A 20,100-nucleotide genomic window follows, 5' to 3' on the forward strand; every position below is an offset into this window, starting at 1 on the left:
AGAGGATTCAGAGAGGTGTTGCAAAATGCTTTATTTACATCGCTACAACATGGAGGAAGGGAATGCTGACAGACAGGAGGAAGGTCCATTGTCAAAGTCACTCTCAAATGTTGTCGCTGTGTCACCATAGTCTTACCAGGCCACAAAGGCTGCTCTCTCATTAGAGAGAAACAACCTGGTGGTGATTTAACCTGAGGGCCACCAGACCTCAGGCAAAGCAAGAATTTGAGCCCTCCATGGTAACCACAAAGCACTAATGGGAATTGAACCCATGCTGTTGGCATCCCACTGCTCTGTAAACCAGCAATGCAGCCAACTGAACTAAATGCAAGCAAGCTTCTAACAATGCACTCTCCTTTACATCGGAGAGACCACACTCAGACTCTGACTGCTTTGCAGAATACCTTCACTCGTCCATCGCATTGACCCTGACTTCCCAGTTGCTTGCTCTGTCACTACACCATTTTGCTCCCATGTTAACATGTCCATCCTAGGCCTATGGCAACGATCCAATAAAGGACAACACAAACTCTAGGAACAAGGCCTCAGTTCCCACTGATGCCAGAACTTGGAACAGGACGAGGCCCTTCAGGATTGAGCCTGTTCCACCACTCAATTCAGTCATGGCTGATCTAATCCTGGACTCAACTACACTTTCCTGCCCAAGCTCCATCACCCTTCCACCTGTAAGTAATTAAAAATCTGTCTCCTGCTTAAATTTACTCAATGTCCCACATCCACTGCACTACAATTCCAGAGATCCATGACCCTTTGGCAGCTGTAATTGCTCGTCATCTCTGCTACCCCTTATCCTAATGCTATGACCTTCTGTACTAGACTGGGCCACATGATGAACCATCTTCTCAACACCAAATTTGCCAATCCTCTTCAGCATCTTGTACACCTCAATAAGATCTCCTCTCAGCTTTCTAAACTCCACAGAGTTTAGGTCTAATTGGTGGCTCAGTGGTTAGCACTGCTGTCTCACAGTACCAGGGACCCAGGTTCAATTCCAGCCTTGGGTGACTGTCTGTGTGGAGTTTGCACATTCTCCCTGTGTCTGCGTGGGTTTCCTCCAACAGTCCAAAGATGTGCAGGTTATGTGAGTTGGCCATGCTAAATTGCCCATCGTGGTAGATACATTTAGTCAGGGGTAAATGCAGGGTAGGGGAATGGGTCTGGGTGGGTTACTCTTCGGAGGTTCGGTGTGGACTTGTTAGCCCGAAGGGCCTGTTTCCATACTGTAGGGAATCAAATCTAAACTGCTTTGCATGAGGGAAGACCCTCATCTCTGGTACTAATCCAGACAACCTTCTCTGTTCTTCCTCCAATCTAGTTACATTCTTTATCGCCATTTTGTTTCAATTGCTTTATGCTCTGTTCCAACTTCTCAGACTCAGCTGTGCATTCCACAATGTGAATGTCTGACTACATGAGATCTATCTTTCACCTTCCACCCCCAGTGCCGCCTGGCCTTGTTTCCTTCTCACTCAATAGAGAGGATGCATTGCCCCCCCCCTTCCAAACATGAATTTTACATCTCTATTTCTGACCCACCACAAGTGACAAAATTTTCCTTTTACACTGGATCTCCACACCACGTGTTCCACTCTCCCCTCCTCCACTTTTGCTAGAGGTGTAAAAGAAATCATTTTCCAACCCACGTCTTAGTTCTGACAAAGTCATACTGGCTGCGAAGCACTGACTCTGTTTCTCTCTCCACAGGCCTGTTGAGTTTCTCCAGCATGCTCAGTGTTGCTGTCAGATTGCCAGCATCTGCCGGGTTTCTGCCTTGAATCGTATGCTTCCCATGCCTTACTTGAGCGATAAGGATGCCTGACACAATGGCCAATTGGTGTAACGTTCCCAGTGTCCCTCGTAGTCTCGTGGGCGAAATTTCTCCCACGTACATCGGAACTAAACCGGAGGAGATACCTGCCGGATAAAAGAACCTTGTAACTAATGGGATTAACCTATCAAGAACGGGGCTTGTAAAGCCTGTGTGAGGAGGCGACAGGGGTGCAGGGGAAACCAAACACAGAATTCTGAGAGGACCTCACCACAATAAGCTCCAATCACGAACCGACCTAGGATTAACATCTCGTAGGATTGGCAGTACCGAGACAAGCCCATGAGAATGCCTCCAGTCAGAGCGAGAACGTTGTCCACCAGCATGGCCTTCTTCCTGAATCAAAAGGGAAAGGGAAATTCAAAGCGATTCAGTGCCGCAAATGCAGGTTATTCAGTGGAGAGGACATGGACGAAGTGGACTGTGCTACAGTACAGAGCTCCCTGAGTTTGGGATTGAGTGTTTACACAGAGCTCCCTGAGTTTGGGATTGAGTGTTTACACAGAGCTCCCTGAGTTTGGGATTGAGTGTTTACACAGAGCTCCCTGAGTTTGGGATTGAGTGTTTACACAGCTCCCTGAGTTTGGGATTGAGTGTTTCCTGAGCTCCCTGAGTTTGGGATCGTGTGTTTACACAGAGCTCCCTGAGTTTGGGATTGAGTGATTACACAGAGCTCCCTGAGTTTGGGATTGAGTGTTTCCTGAGCTCCATGAGTTTGGGATTGAGTGTTTACACAGAGCTCCCTAAATCTGGGATTGAGTGTTTACACAGAGCTCCCTGAGTTTGGGATTGAGTGTCTACACAGCTCCCTGAGTTTGGGATTGAGTGTTTACACAGAGTTCCCTAAATTTGGGATGGTGTGTTTACAGAGAACTCCCTGAGTTTGGGATTGAGTGTTTACACAGCTCCCTGAGATTTCGGATTGAGTGTTTACACAGAGCTCCCTGAGTTTGGGATTGAGTGTTTCCTGAGCTCCCTGAGTTTGGGATTGAGTGTTTACACAGAGTTCCCTAAATTTGGGATTGAGTGTTTCCTGAGCTCAATGAGTTTGGGATCGTGTGTTCACACACAGCTCCCCGAGTTTGGGATTGAGTGTTTATACAGAGCTCCCTAAATTTGGGATTGAGTGTTTTCACAGAGCTCCCTGAGTTTGGGATTAAGTGTTTACAGATCACCCTCAGTTTGGGATTGAGTGTTTACGCAGAGTTCCCTAAATTTGGGATTTTGAGTTTACACAGAGCTCCCTGAGTTTGGGATTGAGTGTTTTAACAGAGTTCCCTGAGTTTGGGATTGAGCATTTACACAGCTCCCTGAGTTTGGGATTGAGTGTTAACACAGAGCTTCCTGAGTTTGGGATTGAGTGTTTACACAGCTCCCTCAGTTTAGGATTGAGTGTTTACAGATCACCCTGAGTTTGGGATTGAGTGTTGACACAGAGCTCCCTGAGTTTGGGATTGAGTGTTTACACAGAGCTTCCTGAGTTTGTGATTGTGTGTTTACACAGCTCCCTCAGTTTAGGATTGAGTGTTTACACAGAGCTCCCTGAGTTTGGGATTGAGTGCTTACATAGAGCTCCCCGAGTTTGGGATTGAGTGTTTACACAGAGCTCCCTGAGTTTGGGATTGAGTGTTTACACAGCTCCCTGAGTTTGGGATTGAGCATTTACACAGCTCCCTGAGTTTGGGATTGAGTGTTTACACAGAGCTTCCTGAGTTTGGGATTGAGTGTTTACACAGAGCTCCCTGAGTTTGGGATTAAGCATTTACACAGCTCCCTGAGTTTGGGATTGAGTGTTTACACAGAGCTTCCTGAGTTTGGGATTAAGTGTTTACAGATCACCCTCAGTTTGGGATTGAGTGTTTACGCAGAGTTCCCTAAATTTGGGATTTTGAGTTTACACAGAGCTCCCTAAATTTGGGATTGAGTGTTTTAACAGTGTTCCCTGAGTTTGGGATTGAGCATTCGTGGGCGGCACGGTGGCACAGTGGCACAGTGGTTAGCACTGCTGCCTCACAGCGCCAGTGACCCGGGTTCATTTCCCGACTCAGGCGACTGACTGTGTGGAGTTTGCACATTCTCCCCGTGTCTGCGTGGGTTTCCTCCGGGTGCTCAGGTTTCCTCCCACAGTCACAAAGATGTGCGGGTCAGGTGAATTGGCCATGCTAAATTGCCCGTAGTGTTAGGTTAAAGGGGTAAATGTAGGGGTATGGGTGGGTTGCGCTTCGGCGGGTCGGTGTGGACTTGTTGGGCCGAAGGACCTGTTTCCACACTGTAAGTAATCTAATCTAATTTACACAGCTCCCTGAGTATGGGATTGAGTGTTAATACAGAGCTTCCTGAGTTTGGGATTAAGTGTTTACAGATCACCCTGAGTTTGGGATTGAGTGTTTACACAGAGCTCCCTCAGTTTAGGATTGAGTGTTTACACAGAGCTCCCTGAGTTTGGGATTGAGTGCTTACACAGAGCTCCCTGAGTTTGGGATTGAGTGCTTACACAGAGCTCCCCGAGTTTGGGATTGAGTGTTTACACAGAGCTCCCTGAGTTTGGGATTGAGTGTTTACACAGAGCTCCCTGAGTTTGGGATTGAGTGTTTCCTGAGCTCCCTGAGTTTGGGATTGAGTGTTTACGCAGAGTTCCCTAAATTTGGGATTTGAGTTTACACAGAGCTTCCTAAATTTGGGATTGAGTGTTTACGCAGAGCTCCCCATGTTTGGGATTGAGTGTTTACACAGAGCTTCCTGAGTTTGGGATTGAGCGTTTACACAGAGCTCCCTGAGTTTGGGATTGAGTGTTTACACAGATCTCCCTGAGTTTGGGATTGAGTGTTTACACAGCTCCCTGAGTTTGGGATTGAGTGTTTACACAGAGCTCCCAGACTTTGGGATTGAGTGTTTACACAGAGCTTCCTGAGTTTGGGATTGAGTGTTTACACAGAGCTCCCTGAGTTTGGGATTGAGTGTTTCCTGAGCTCCCTGAGTTTGGGATTGAGTGTTTACGCAGAGTTCCCTAAATTTGGGATTTGAGTTTACACAGAGCTTCCTAAATTTGGGATTGAGTGTTTACGCAGAGCTCCCCATGTTTGGGATTGAGTGTTTACACAGAGCTTCCTGAGTTTGGGATTGAGCGTTTACACAGAGCTCCCTGAGTTTGGGATTGAGTGTTTACACAGATCTCCCTGAGTTTGGGATTGAGTGTTTACACAGCTCCCTGAGTTTGGGATTGAGTGTTTACACAGAGCTCCCAGACTTTGGGATTGAGTGTTTACACAGAGCTTCCTGAGTTTGGGATTGAGCGTATACACAGCTCCCTGAGTTTGGGTTTGAGTGTTTACACAGAGCTCCCTAACGTTGGGATTGTGTGTTTTCACAGAGCTCCCTGAGTTTGGGATTGAGTGTTTACACAGAGTTTTCTGAGTTTGGGATTGAGTGTTTACACAGAGTTCCCTGAGTTTGGGATTGAGCGTTTACACGGCTCCCTGAGTTTAGGATTGAGTGTTTACACAGAGCTCCCTAAAATTGGGATTGTGTGTTTACACAGAGCTACCTGAGTCTGGGGTTGAGTGTTTCCTGAGCTCCCTGAGTTTGGGATTGTGTGTTTACACAGAGCTCCCTGTGTTTGGGATTGAGTATTTCCTGAGCACCCTGAGTTTGGGATTGAGTGTTTACACAGAGTTCCCTAAATTTGGGATGGTGTGTTTACACAGAGCTCCCTGTGTTTGGGATTGAGTATTTCCTGAGCTCCCTGAGTTTGGGATTGAGTGTTTACACAGAGCTCCCTGAGTTTGAGATCGTGTGTTTACACAGAGCTCCCTGAGTTTGGGATTGAGTGTTTCCTGAGCTCCATGAGTTTGGGATCATGTGTTCACACACAGCTCCACGAGTTTGGGATTGGGTGTTTACACAGAGCTCCCTAAATTTGGGATTGAGTGTTTTCACAAAGCTCCCTGAGTTTGGGATTGTGCATTTACACAGCTCCCTGAGTTTGGGATTGAGTGTTTACACAGAGCTCCCTGAGTTTGGGATTGAGTGTTTCCTGATCTCCCTGAATTTGGGATTGAGTGTTTACGCAGAGTTCCCTAAATTTGGGATTTTGAGTATACACAGAGCTCCCTAAATTTGGGATTGAGCATTTACACAGCTCCCTGAGTTTGGGATTGAGTGTTTACACACAGCTTCCTGAGTTTGGGATTGCGAGTTTACACACAGCTTCCTGAGTTTGGGATTGAGTGTTTACACAGAGATCCCTGAGTTTGGGATTGAGTGTTTTCAGAGATCCCTGAGTTTGGGATTGAGTGTTTACACAGAGCTCCCAGAGTTTGGGATTGAGTGTTTACACAGAGCTCCCTGAGTTTGGGATTGAGCATTTACACAGCTCCCTGAGTTTGGGATTGAGTGTTTACACAGAGCTCCCTGAGTTTGGGATTGTGTGTTTACACAGAGCTCCCTTTGCTTGGGATTGAGTGTTTACACAGAGCTCCTTGAGTTTGGAAAGCGTGTTTACACACAGCTTCCTGAGTTTAGGATTGCGTGTTTACACGCAGCTTCCTGAGTTTGGGATTGAGTGTTTACACAGAGCTCCCTGAGTTTGGGATTGAGTGTTTTCAGAGCTCCCTGAGTTTGGGATTGAGTGTTTACACAGAGCTCCTTGAGTTTGGGATTGCGTGTTTACACACAGCTTCCTGAGTTTGGGATTGCGTGTTTACACGCAGCTTCCTGAGTTTGGGATTGAGTGTTTACACAGAGCTCCCTGAGTTTGGGATTGAATGTTTACACAGAGTTCCCTGAGTTTGGGATTAAGTGTTTACAGATCACCCTCAGTTTGGGATTGAGTGTTTACGCAGAGTTCCCTAAATTTGGGATTTTGAGTTTACACAGAGCTCCCTGAGTTTGGGATTGAGTGTTTTAACAGAGTTCCCTGAGTTTGGGATTGAGCATTTACACAGCTCCCTGAGTTTGGGATTGAGTGTTAACACAGAGCTTCCTGAGTTTGGGATTGAGTGTTTACACAGCTCCCTCAGTTTAGGATTGAGTGTTTACAGATCACCCTGAGTTTGGGATTGAGTGTTGACACAGAGCTCCCTGAGTTTGGGATTGAGTGTTTACACAGAGCTTCCTGAGTTTGTGATTGTGTGTTTACACAGCTCCCTCAGTTTAGGATTGAGTGTTTACACAGAGCTCCCTGAGTTTGGGATTGAGTGCTTACATAGAGCTCCCCGAGTTTGGGATTGAGTGTTTACACAGAGCTCCCTGAGTTTGGGATTGAGTGTTTACACAGCTCCCTGAGTTTGGGATTGAGCATTTACACAGCTCCCTGAGTTTGGGATTGAGTGTTTACACAGAGCTTCCTGAGTTTGGGATTGAGTGTTTACACAGAGCTCCCTGAGTTTGGGATTAAGCATTTACACAGCTCCCTGAGTTTGGGATTGAGTGTTTACACAGAGCTTCCTGAGTTTGGGATTAAGTGTTTACAGATCACCCTCAGTTTGGGATTGAGTGTTTACGCAGAGTTCCCTAAATTTGGGATTTTGAGTTTACACAGAGCTCCCTAAATTTGGGATTGAGTGTTTTAACAGTGTTCCCTGAGTTTGGGATTGAGCATTCGTGGGCGGCACGGTGGCACAGTGGCACAGTGGTTAGCACTGCTGCCTCACAGCGCCAGTGACCCGGGTTCATTTCCCGACTCAGGCGACTGACTGTGTGGAGTTTGCACATTCTCCCCGTGTCTGCGTGGGTTTCCTCCGGGTGCTCAGGTTTCCTCCCACAGTCACAAAGATGTGCGGGTCAGGTGAATTGGCCATGCTAAATTGCCCGTAGTGTTAGGTTAAAGGGGTAAATGTAGGGGTATGGGTGGGTTGCGCTTCGGCGGGTCGGTGTGGACTTGTTGGGCCGAAGGACCTGTTTCCACACTGTAAGTAATCTAATCTAATTTACACAGCTCCCTGAGTATGGGATTGAGTGTTAATACAGAGCTTCCTGAGTTTGGGATTAAGTGTTTACAGATCACCCTGAGTTTGGGATTGAGTGTTTACACAGAGCTCCCTCAGTTTAGGATTGAGTGTTTACACAGAGCTCCCTGAGTTTGGGATTGAGTGCTTACACAGAGCTCCCTGAGTTTGGGATTGAGTGCTTACACAGAGCTCCCCGAGTTTGGGATTGAGTGTTTACACAGAGCTCCCTGAGTTTGGGATTGAGTGTTTACACAGAGCTCCCTGAGTTTGGGATTGAGTGTTTCCTGAGCTCCCTGAGTTTGGGATTGAGTGTTTACGCAGAGTTCCCTAAATTTGGGATTTGAGTTTACACAGAGCTTCCTAAATTTGGGATTGAGTGTTTACGCAGAGCTCCCCATGTTTGGGATTGAGTGTTTACACAGAGCTTCCTGAGTTTGGGATTGAGCGTTTACACAGAGCTCCCTGAGTTTGGGATTGAGTGTTTACACAGATCTCCCTGAGTTTGGGATTGAGTGTTTACACAGCTCCCTGAGTTTGGGATTGAGTGTTTACACAGAGCTCCCAGACTTTGGGATTGAGTGTTTACACAGAGCTTCCTGAGTTTGGGATTGAGTGTTTACACAGAGCTCCCTGAGTTTGGGATTGAGTGTTTCCTGAGCTCCCTGAGTTTGGGATTGAGTGTTTACGCAGAGTTCCCTAAATTTGGGATTTGAGTTTACACAGAGCTTCCTAAATTTGGGATTGAGTGTTTACGCAGAGCTCCCCATGTTTGGGATTGAGTGTTTACACAGAGCTTCCTGAGTTTGGGATTGAGCGTTTACACAGAGCTCCCTGAGTTTGGGATTGAGTGTTTACACAGATCTCCCTGAGTTTGGGATTGAGTGTTTACACAGCTCCCTGAGTTTGGGATTGAGTGTTTACACAGAGCTCCCAGACTTTGGGATTGAGTGTTTACACAGAGCTTCCTGAGTTTGGGATTGAGCGTATACACAGCTCCCTGAGTTTGGGTTTGAGTGTTTACACAGAGCTCCCTAACGTTGGGATTGTGTGTTTTCACAGAGCTCCCTGAGTTTGGGATTGAGTGTTTACACAGAGTTTTCTGAGTTTGGGATTGAGTGTTTACACAGAGTTCCCTGAGTTTGGGATTGAGCGTTTACACGGCTCCCTGAGTTTAGGATTGAGTGTTTACACAGAGCTCCCTAAAATTGGGATTGTGTGTTTACACAGAGCTACCTGAGTCTGGGGTTGAGTGTTTCCTGAGCTCCCTGAGTTTGGGATTGTGTGTTTACACAGAGCTCCCTGTGTTTGGGATTGAGTATTTCCTGAGCACCCTGAGTTTGGGATTGAGTGTTTACACAGAGTTCCCTAAATTTGGGATGGTGTGTTTACACAGAGCTCCCTGTGTTTGGGATTGAGTATTTCCTGAGCTCCCTGAGTTTGGGATTGAGTGTTTACACAGAGCTCCCTGAGTTTGAGATCGTGTGTTTACACAGAGCTCCCTGAGTTTGGGATTGAGTGTTTCCTGAGCTCCATGAGTTTGGGATCATGTGTTCACACACAGCTCCACGAGTTTGGGATTGGGTGTTTACACAGAGCTCCCTAAATTTGGGATTGAGTGTTTTCACAAAGCTCCCTGAGTTTGGGATTGTGCATTTACACAGCTCCCTGAGTTTGGGATTGAGTGTTTACACAGAGCTCCCTGAGTTTGGGATTGAGTGTTTCCTGATCTCCCTGAATTTGGGATTGAGTGTTTACGCAGAGTTCCCTAAATTTGGGATTTTGAGTATACACAGAGCTCCCTAAATTTGGGATTGAGCATTTACACAGCTCCCTGAGTTTGGGATTGAGTGTTTACACACAGCTTCCTGAGTTTGGGATTGCGAGTTTACACACAGCTTCCTGAGTTTGGGATTGAGTGTTTACACAGAGATCCCTGAGTTTGGGATTGAGTGTTTTCAGAGATCCCTGAGTTTGGGATTGAGTGTTTACACAGAGCTCCCAGAGTTTGGGATTGAGTGTTTACACAGAGCTCCCTGAGTTTGGGATTGAGCATTTACACAGCTCCCTGAGTTTGGGATTGAGTGTTTACACAGAGCTCCCTGAGTTTGGGATTGTGTGTTTACACAGAGCTCCCTTTGCTTGGGATTGAGTGTTTACACAGAGCTCCTTGAGTTTGGAAAGCGTGTTTACACACAGCTTCCTGAGTTTAGGATTGCGTGTTTACACGCAGCTTCCTGAGTTTGGGATTGAGTGTTTACACAGAGCTCCCTGAGTTTGGGATTGAGTGTTTTCAGAGCTCCCTGAGTTTGGGATTGAGTGTTTACACAGAGCTCCTTGAGTTTGGGATTGCGTGTTTACACACAGCTTCCTGAGTTTGGGATTGCGTGTTTACACGCAGCTTCCTGAGTTTGGGATTGAGTGTTTACACAGAGCTCCCTGAGTTTGGGATTGAGTGTTTTCAGAGCTCCCTGAGTTTGGCATTGAGTGTTTACACAGAGCTCCCAGAGTTTGGGATTGAGTGTTTACACAGAGCTCCTTGAGTTTGGGATTGCGTGTTTAAACACAGCTTCCTGAGTTTGGGATTGAGTGTTTACACAGGGCTCCCTGAGTTTGGGATTGAGTGTTTACACAGCTCCCTGAGTTTGGGAATGAATGTTTACACAGAGTTCCCTAAATTTGGGATTTTGAGTTTACACAGAGCTCCCTGAGTTTGGGATTGTGTGTTAACGCATAGTTCCCTAAATTTGGGATTTTGAGTTTACACAGAGCTCCCTGAGTTAGGGATTGTGTGTTTACAGAGAGCTCCCTGGTTTGGGATTGAGAGTTTACACAGAGCTCCCTGAGTTTGGGATTGAGTGTTTAGACAGAGCTCCTTGAGTTTGGGATTGAGTGTTTACACAGAGCTCCCTGAGTTTGGGATTGAGTGTTTTCAGAGCTCCCTGCGTTTGGGATTGAGTGTTTACACAGAGCTCCCTGAGTTTGGGATTGAGTGTTTACACAGAGCTCCTTGAGTTTGGGATTGAGTGTTTACACAGAGCTCCTTGAGTTGGGATTGAGCATTTACACAGCTCCCTGAGTTTGGGATTGAGTGTTTACAAAGCGCCATGAGTTTGGGATTGAGTGTTTACACAGAGCTCCCTGAGTTTCAGATTGTGTGTTTACACAGAGCTCCCTGGTTTGGGATTGAGTGTTTACACAGAGATCCTTGAGTTTGGGATTGAGTGTTTTCAGAGTTCCCTGAGTTTGGGATTGAGTGTTTACACAGAGCTCCTTGAATTTGGGATTGAGTGTTTACAGAGCTCCCCGAGTTTGGGATTGGGTGTTTCCTGAGCTCCATGAGTTTGGGATTGAGTGTTTACAAGCTCCCTGAGTTTGGGATTGTGGGTTTACACAGAGCTCCCTGAGTTTGGGAATGAGTTTTTACACAGAGCTCCCTAAATTTGGGGTTGAGTGTTTAAACAGAACTCCCTGAGTTTGGAATTGTGTGTTTACATAGAGCTCCCTGAGTTTGGGATTGAGTGTTTACAGAGCTCCCTAAATTTGGGATTAAGTGTTTACAGTTCACCCTGAGTTTGGGATTGCATGTTCACTCAGCTCCCTCAGTTTGGGATTGAGTGTTTACACAGCTCCCTGAGTTTGGTATTGAGTGTTTACACAGAGCTTCCTGAGTTTGGGATTGAGTGTTTATACAGAACTCGCTGAGTTTGGGATTGTGTGTTTACACAGAGCTCCCTGAGTTTGGGATTGAGTGTTTACACAGATCTCCCTAAATTTGGGGTTGAGTGTTTACACAGAACTCCCTGATTTTGGGATTGAGTGTTTACACAGAGTTCCCTGAGTTTGGGATTGAGTGTTTACATAGAGCTCCCTGAGTTTGGGATTGAGTGTTTACACAGCTCCCTGAGTTTAGGATTGAGTGTTTACACAGAGCTCCCTCAGTTTGGGATTGAGTGTTTCCTGAGTTCCCTGAGTTTGAGATCGTGTGTTTACAGAGAGCTTCCTGAGTTTGGGATTGAGTGTTTCCTGAGCTCCATGAGTTTGGGATCGTGTGTTCACACACAGCTCCCCGAGTTTGGGATTGAGTGTTTACACAGAGCTCCCTAAATTTGGGATTGAATGTTTTCACAGAGCTCCCTGAGTTTGGGATGGAGCATTTACCCAGCTCCCTGAGTTTGGGATTAAGTGTTTACACAGAGCTTCCTGAGTTTGGGATTGTGTGTTTACACAGCGGATTGAGTGTTTACACAGAGCTCCCTGAGTTTGGGATTGAGTGCTTACACAGAGCTCCCTGAGTTTGGAATTGAGTGCTTCCTGAGCTCCCTGAATTTGGGATTGAGTGTTTACAGAGCTCCCTGAGTTTGGGATTGGGTGTTTCCTGAGCTCCATGAGTTTGGGATTGAGTGTTTACACAGCTCTCTGAGTTTGGGATTGAGGATTTACACAGAGCTCCCTGAGTTTGGGATTGATTGTTTACACAGATCTCCCTAAATTTGGGGTTGAGTGTTTACACAGATCTCCCTGAGTTTGGAATTGGGTGTTTACATAGAGCTCCCTGGGTTTGGAATTCAATGTTTACACAGAGATCCCTGAGTTTGGGATTGAGTGTTTACACAGAGAACCCTGAGTTTGGGATTGAGTGTTTCCACAGAGCTCCCTAACGTTGGGATTGTGTGATTACACAGAGCTCCCTGAGTTTGGGATTGAGTGTTTACAGAGCTCCCTGAGTTTGGGATTGTGTGTTTACACAGAGCTCCCTGAGTTTGGGATTGTGTGTTTACACAGAGCTCCCTGAGTTTGGGATTGAGTGTTTACAGAGCTCCCTGAGTTTGGGATTGAGTGTTTACACAGAGCTCCCTCAGTTTGGGATTGAGTGTTTTCACAGAGCTCCCTGAGTTTGGGATTGATGTTTACACAGAGCTCCCTGAGTTTGGGATTGAGAATTTACACAGACCTCCCTGAGTTCGGGATTGAGTGTTTACACAGCTCCCTGAGTTTGAGATTGAGTGTTTACACAGAGCTCCCTGAGTTTGGGATTGAGTGTTTACACAGAGCTTCCTGAGTTTGGGATTGAGCATTTACACAGCTCCCTGAGTTTGGGATTGAGTGTTTTCAGAGTTCCCTGAGTTTGGGATTGAGTGTTTACACAGAGCTCCTTGAATTTGGGATTGAGTGTTTACAGAGCTCCCCGAGTTTGGGATTGGGTGTTTCCTGAGCTCCATGAGTTTGGGATTGAGTGTTTACAAGCTCCCTGAGTTTGGGATTGTGGGTTTACACAGAGCTCCCTGAGTTTGGGATTGAGTTTTTACACAGAGCTCCCTAAATTTGGGGTTGAGTGTTTACACCGAACTCCCTGAGTTTGGAATTGTGTGTTTACATAGAGCTCCCTGAGTTTGGGATTGAGTGTTTACAGAGCTCCCTAAATTTGGGATTAAGTGTTTACAGTTCACCCTGAGTTTGGGATTGCATGTTCACTCAGCTCCCTCAGTTTGGGATTGAGTGTTTACACAGCTCCCTTAGTTTGGTATTGAGTGTTTACACAGAGCTTCCTGAGTTTGGGATTGAGTGTTTATACAGAACTCGCTGAGTTTGGGATTGTGTGTTTACACAGCTCCCTGAGTTTGGGATTGAGTGTTTACACAGAGTTCCCAAAAGTTGGGATTGTGTGTTCACACAGAGCTCCCTGAGTTTGGGATTGTGTGTTTACACAGAGCTCCCTGAGTTTGGGATCGTGTGTTTACAGAGATCCCGGAGTTTGGGATTGAGTGTTTACACAGATCTCCCTAAATTTGGGGTTGAGTGTTTACACAGAACTCCCTGATTTTGGGATTGAGTGTTTACACAGAGTTCCCTGAGTTTGGGATTGAGTGTTTACACAGCTCCCTGATTTTGGGATTGAGTGTTTACATAGAGCTCCCTGAGTTTGGGATTGAGTGTTTACACAGATCTCCCTAAATTTGGGGTTGAGTGTTTACACAGAACTCCCTGATTTTGGGATTGAGTGTTTACACAGAGCTCCCTTTGTTTGGGATTGAGTGTCTACACAGCTCCCTGAGTTTGGGATTGAGTGTTTACACAGAGTTCCCTAAATTTGGGATGGTGTGTTAACACAAAACTCCCTGAGTTTGGGATTGAGTGTTGACACAGCTCCCTGATGTTTTGGGATTGAGTGTTTACACAGAGCTCCCTCAGTTTGGGATTGAGTGTTTCCTGAGTTCCCTGAGTTTGAGATCGTGTGTTTACAGAGAGCTTCCTGAGTTTGGGATTGAGTGTTTCCTGAGCTCCATGAGTTTGGCATCGAGTGTTCACACACAGCTCCCCGAGTTTGAGATTGAGGGTTTACACAGAGAACCCTGAGTTTGGGATTGAGTGTTTCCACAGAACTACCTAACGTTGGGATTGTGTGATTACACAGAGCTCCCTGAGTTTGGGATTGAGTGTTTACAGAGCTCCCTGAGTTTGGGATTGTGTGTTTACACAGAGCTTCCTGAGTTTGGGATTGAGTGTTTACACAGAGCTCCCTCAGTTTGGGATTGAGTGTTTTCACAGAGCTCCCTGAGTTTGGGATTGAGCATTTACACAGCTCCCTGAGTTTGGGATTGAGTGTTTACACAGAGTTCCCTGAGTTTGGGATTGAGTGTTTACACAGCTCCCTGAGTTTGGGATTGAGTGTTTATACAGAGCTTCCTGAGTTTGGGATTGAGCATTTACACAGCTCCCTGAGTTTGGGATTGAGTGTTTACACAGAGCTCCCTAACATTTGGATTGTGTGTTTACACAGAGCTCCCTGAGTTTGGGATTGTGTGTTTACACAGAGCTCCCTTTGTTTGGGATTGAGTGTTTGCACAGCTCCCTGAGTTTGGGATTGAGTGTTTACACAGAGCTCCCTGAGTTTGGGATTGAGTGTTTACACAGAGCTTCCTGAGTTTGGGATTGAGCATTTACACAGCTCCCTGAGTTTGGGATTCAGTGTTTTCAGAGTTCCCTGAGTTTGGGATTGAGTGTTTACACAGAGCTCCTTGAATTTGGGATTGAGTGTTTACAGAGCTCCCCGAGTTTGGGATTGGGTGTTTCCTGAGCTCCATGAGTTTGGGATTGAGTGTTTACAAGCTCCCTGAGTTTGGGATTGTGGGTTTACACAGAGCTCCCTGAGTTTGGGATTGAGTTTTTACACAGAGCTCCCTAAATTTGGGGTTGCGTGTTTACACAGAACTCCCTGAGTTTGGAATTGTGTGTTTACATAGAGCTCCCTGAATTTGGGATTGAGTGTTTACAGAGCTCCCTAAATTTGGGATTAAGTGTTTACAGTTCACCCTGAGTTTGGGATTGCATGTTCACTCAGCTCCCTCAGTTTGGGATTGAGTGTTTACACAGCTCCCTGAGTTTGGTATTGAGTGTTTACACAGAGCTTCCTGAGTTTGGGATTGAGTGTTTATACAGAACTCGCTGAGTTTGGGATTGTGTGTTTACACAGCTCCCTGAGTTTGGGATTGAGTGTTTACACAGAGTTCCCAAAAGTTGGGATTGTGTGTTCACACAGAGCTCCCTGAGTTTGGGATTGTGTGTTTACACAGAGCTCCCTGAGTTTGGGATCGTGTGTTTACAGAGATCTCGGAGTTTGGGATTGAGTGTTTACACAGATCTCCCTAAATTTGGGGTTGAGTGTTTACACAGAACTCCCTGATTTTGGGATTGAGTGTTTACACAGAGTTCCCTGAGTTTGGGATTGAGTGTTTACACAGCTCCCTGATTTTGGGATTGAGTGTTTACATAGAGCTCCCTGAGTTTGGGATTGAGTGTTTACACAGATCTCCCTAAATTTGGGGTTGAGTGTTTACACAGAACTCCCTGATTTTGGGATTGAGTGTTTACACAGAGCTCCCTTTGTTTGGGATTGAGTGTTTACACAGCTCCCTGAGTTTGGGATTGAGTGTTTACACAGAGTTCCCTAAGTTTGGGATGGTGTGTTAACACAAAACTCCCTGAGTTTGGGATTGAGTGTTGACACAGCTCCCTGATGTTTTGGGATTGAGTGTTTACACAGAGCTCCCTCAGTTTGGGATTGAGTGTTTCCTGAGTTCCCTGAGTTTGAGATCGTGTGTTTACAGAGAGCTTCCTGAGTTTGGGATTGAGTGTTTCCTGAGCTCCATGAGTTTGGCATCGAGTGTTCACACACAGCTCCCCGAGTTTGGGATTGAGTGTTTACACAGAGAACCCTGAGTTTGGGATTGAGTGTTTCCACAGAACTACCTAACGTTGGGATTGTGTGATTACACAGAGCTCCCTGAGTTTGGGATTGAGTGTTTACAGAGCTCCCTGAGTTTGGGATTGTGTGTTTACACAGAGCTTCCTGAGTTTGGGATTGAGTGTTTACACAGAGCTCCCTCAGTTTGGGATTGAGTGTTTACACAGAGCTTCCTGAGTTTGGGATTGAGTGTTTACACAGAGCTCCCTCAGTTTGGGATTGAGTGTTTTCACAGAGCTCCCTGAGTTTGGGATTGAGCATTTACACAGCTCCCTGAGTTTGGGATTGAGTGTTTACACAGAGTTCCCTGAGTTTGGGATTGAGTGTTTACACAGCTCCCTGAGTTTGGGATTGAGTGTTTACACAGAGCTTCCTGAGTTTGGGATTGAGCATTTACACAGCTCCCTGAGTTTGGGATTGAGTGTTTACACAGAGCTCCCTAACATTTGGATTGTGTGTTTACACAGAGCTCCCTGAGTTTGGGATTGAGTGTTTACAGAGCTCCCTGAGTTTGGGATTGAGTGTTTACACAGCTCCCTGAGTTTGGGATTGAGTGTTTTCAGAGCTCCCTGAGTTTGGGATTGAGTGTTTACACAGAGCTCCCTGAGTTTGGGATTGAGTGTTTACACAGAGAACCCTGAGTTTGGGATTGAGTGTTTACACAGAGCTCCCTAACGTTGGGATTGTGTGATTACACAGAGCTCCCTGATTTGAGGATTGAGTGTTTACAGAGCTCCCTGAGTTTGGGATTGTGTGTTTACACAGAGCTCCCTGAGTTTGGGATTGAGTGTTTACGCAGAGCTTCCTGAGTTTGGGATTGAGCATTTACACAGCTCCCTGAGTTTGGGATTCAGTGTTTTCAGAGTTCCCTGAGTTTGGGATTGAGTGTTTACACAGAGCTCCTTGAATTTGGGATTGAGTGTTTACAGAGCACCCCGAGTTTGGGATTGGGTGTTTCCTGAGCTCCATGAGTTTGGGATTGAGTGTTTACAAGCTCCCTGAGTTTGGGATTGTGGGTTTACACAGAGCTCCCTGAGTTTGGGATTGAGTTTTTACACAGAGCTCCCTAAATTTGGGGTTGAGTGTTTACACAGAACTCCCTGAGTTTGGAATTGTGTGTTTACATAGAGCTCCCTGAGTTTGGGATTGAGTGTTTACAGAGCTCCCTAAATTTGGGATTAAGTGTTTACAGTTCACCCTGAGTTTGGGATTGCATGTTCACTCAGCTCCCTCAGTTTGGGATTGAGTGTTTACACAGCTCCCTGAGTTTGGTATTGAGTGTTTACACAGAGCTTCCTGAGTTTGGGATTGAGTGTTTATACAGAACTCGCTGAGTTTGGGATTGTGTGTTTACACAGCTCCCTGAGTTTGGGATTGAGTGTTTACACAGAGTTCCCAAAAGTTGGGATTGTGTGTTCACACAGAGCTCCCTGAGTTTGGGATTGTGTGTTTACACAGAGCTCCCTGAGTTTGGGATCGTGTGTTTACAGAGATCCCGGAGTTTGGGATTGAGTGTTTACACAGATCTCCCTAAATTTGGGGTTGAGTGTTTACACAGAACTCCCTGATTTTGGGATTGAGTGTTTACACAGAGTTCCCTGAGTTTGGGATTGAGTGTTTACACAGCTCCCTGATTTTGGGATTGAGTGTTTACATAGAGCTCCCTGAGTTTGGGATTGAGTGTTTACACAGATCTCCCTAAATTTGGGGTTGAGTGTTTACACAGAACTCCCTGATTTTGGGATTGAGTGTTTACACAGAGCTCCCTTTGTTTGGGATTGAGTGTTTACACAGCTCCCTGAGTTTGGGATTGAGTGTTTACACAGAGTTCCCTAAATTTGGGATGGTGTGTTAACACAAAACTCCCTGAGTTTGGGATTGAGTGTTGACACAGCTCCCTGATGTTTTGGGATTGAGTGTTTACACAGAGCTCCCTCAGTTTGGGATTGAGTGTTTCCTGAGTTCCCTGAGTTTGAGATCGTGTGTTTACAGAGAGCTTCCTGAGTTTGGGATTGAGTGTTTCCTGAGCTCCATGAGTTTGGCATCGAGTGTTCACACACAGCTCCCCGAGTTTGGGATTGAGTGTTTACACAGAGAACCCTGAGTTTGGGATTGAGTGTTTCCACAGAACTACCTAACGTTGGGATTGTGTGATTACACAGAGCTCCCTGAGTTTGGGATTGAGTGTTTACAGAGCTCCCTGAGTTTGGGATTGTGTGTTTACACAGAGCTTCCTGAGTTTGGGATTGAGTGTTTACACAGAGCTCCCTCAGTTTGGGATTGAGTGTTTTCACAGAGCTCCCTGAGTTTGGGATTGAGCATTTACACAGCTCCCTGAGTTTGGGATTGAGTGTTTACACAGAGTTCCCTGAGTTTGGGATTGAGTGTTTACACAGCTCCCTGAGTTTGGGATTGAGTGTTTACACAGAGCTTCCTGAGTTTGGGATTGAGCATTTACACAGCTCCCTGAGTTTGGGATTGAGTGTTTACACAGAGCTCCCTAACATTTGGATTGTGTGTTTACACAGAGCTCCCTGAGTTTGGGATTGAGTGTTTACAGAGCTCCCTGAGTTTGGGATTGAGTGTTTACACAGCTCCCTGAGTTTGGGATTGAGTGTTTTCAGAGCTCCCTGAGTTTGGGATTGAGTGTTTACACAGAGCTCCCTGAGTTTGGGATTGAGTGTTTACACAGAGAACCCTGAGTTTGGGATTGAGTGTTTACACAGAGCTCCCTAACGTTGGGATTGTGTGATTACACAGAGCTCCCTGATTTGAGGATTGAGTGTTTACAGAGCTCCCTGAGTTTGGGATTGTGTGTTTACACAGAGCTCCCTGAGTTTGGGATTGAGTGTTTACGCAGAGCTTCCTGAGTTTGGGATTGAGCATTTACACAGCTCCCTGAGTTTGGGATTCAGTGTTTTCAGAGTTCCCTGAGTTTGGGATTGAGTGTTTACACAGAGCTCCTTGAATTTGGGATTGAGTGTTTACAGAGCACCCCGAGTTTGGGATTGGGTGTTTCCTGAGCTCCATGAGTTTGGGATTGAGTGTTTACAAGCTCCCTGAGTTTGGGATTGTGGGTTTACACAGAGCTCCCTGAGTTTGGGATTGAGTTTTTACACAGAGCTCCCTAAATTTGGGGTTGAGTGTTTACACAGAACTCCCTGAGTTTGGAATTGTGTGTTTACATAGAGCTCCCTGAGTTTGGGATTGAGTGTTTACAGAGCTCCCTAAATTTGGGATTAAGTGTTTACAGTTCACCCTGAGTTTGGGATTGCATGTTCACTCAGCTCCCTCAGTTTGGGATTGAGTGTTTACACAGCTCCCTGAGTTTGGTATTGAGTGTTTACACAGAGCTTCCTGAGTTTGGGATTGAGTGTTTATACAGAACTCGCTGAGTTTGGGATTGTGTGTTTACACAGCTCCCTGAGTTTGGGATTGAGTGTTTACACAGAGTTCCCAAAAGTTGGGATTGTGTGTTCACACAGAGCTCCCTGAGTTTGGGATTGTGTGTTTACACAGAGCTCCCTGAGTTTGGGATCGTGTGTTTACAGAGATCCCGGAGTTTGGGATTGAGTGTTTACACAGATCTCCCTAAATTTGGGGTTGAGTGTTTACACAGAACTCCCTGATTTTGGGATTGAGTGTTTACACAGAGTTCCCTGAGTTTGGGATTGAGTGTTTACACAGCTCCCTGATTTTGGGATTGAGTGTTTACATAGAGCTCCCTGAGTTTGGGATTGAGTGTTTACACAGATCTCCCTAAATTTGGGGTTGAGTGTTTACACAGAACTCCCTGATTTTGGGATTGAGTGTTTACACAGAGCTCCCTTTGTTTGGGATTGAGTGTTTACACAGCTCCCTGAGTTTGGGATTGAGTGTTTACACAGAGTTCCCTAAATTTGGGATGGTGTGTTAACACAAAACTCCCTGAGTTTGGGATTGAGTGTTGACACAGCTCCCTGATGTTTTGGGATTGAGTGTTTACACAGAGCTCCCTCAGTTTGGGATTGAGTGTTTCCTGAGTTCCCTGAGTTTGAGATCGTGTGTTTACAGAGAGCTTC

At 45.9% G+C, this 20,100-nt stretch overlaps 1 protein-coding gene across 1 annotated transcript in view; it reads right to left on the minus strand.

The window, feature by feature from the left end:
- LOC122546276 (solute carrier family 2, facilitated glucose transporter member 4-like) overlaps positions 1-20,100 on the minus strand; it is a 177,927-nt gene that overhangs the window by 88,659 nt on the left and 69,168 nt on the right. Inside the window, exons 4-5 of the mRNA XM_087982704.1 lie at positions 2,061-2,185; positions 1,820-1,935 (exon numbers count right to left, since the gene is read on the minus strand). Coding sequence (XP_087838830.1) covers positions 1,820-1,935; positions 2,061-2,185 — 241 coding nt within the window. The remainder of the gene's footprint in view (positions 1-1,819; positions 1,936-2,060; positions 2,186-20,100) is intronic.

The sequence above is a fragment of the Chiloscyllium plagiosum genome, unplaced genomic scaffold (assembly GCF_037043375.1).
Source record: "Chiloscyllium plagiosum isolate Xiang-an unplaced genomic scaffold, Cpla_swu_hap1 HiC_scaffold_44, whole genome shotgun sequence".
In the NCBI taxonomy this organism is placed as follows: domain Eukaryota; kingdom Metazoa; phylum Chordata; class Chondrichthyes; order Orectolobiformes; family Hemiscylliidae; genus Chiloscyllium; species Chiloscyllium plagiosum.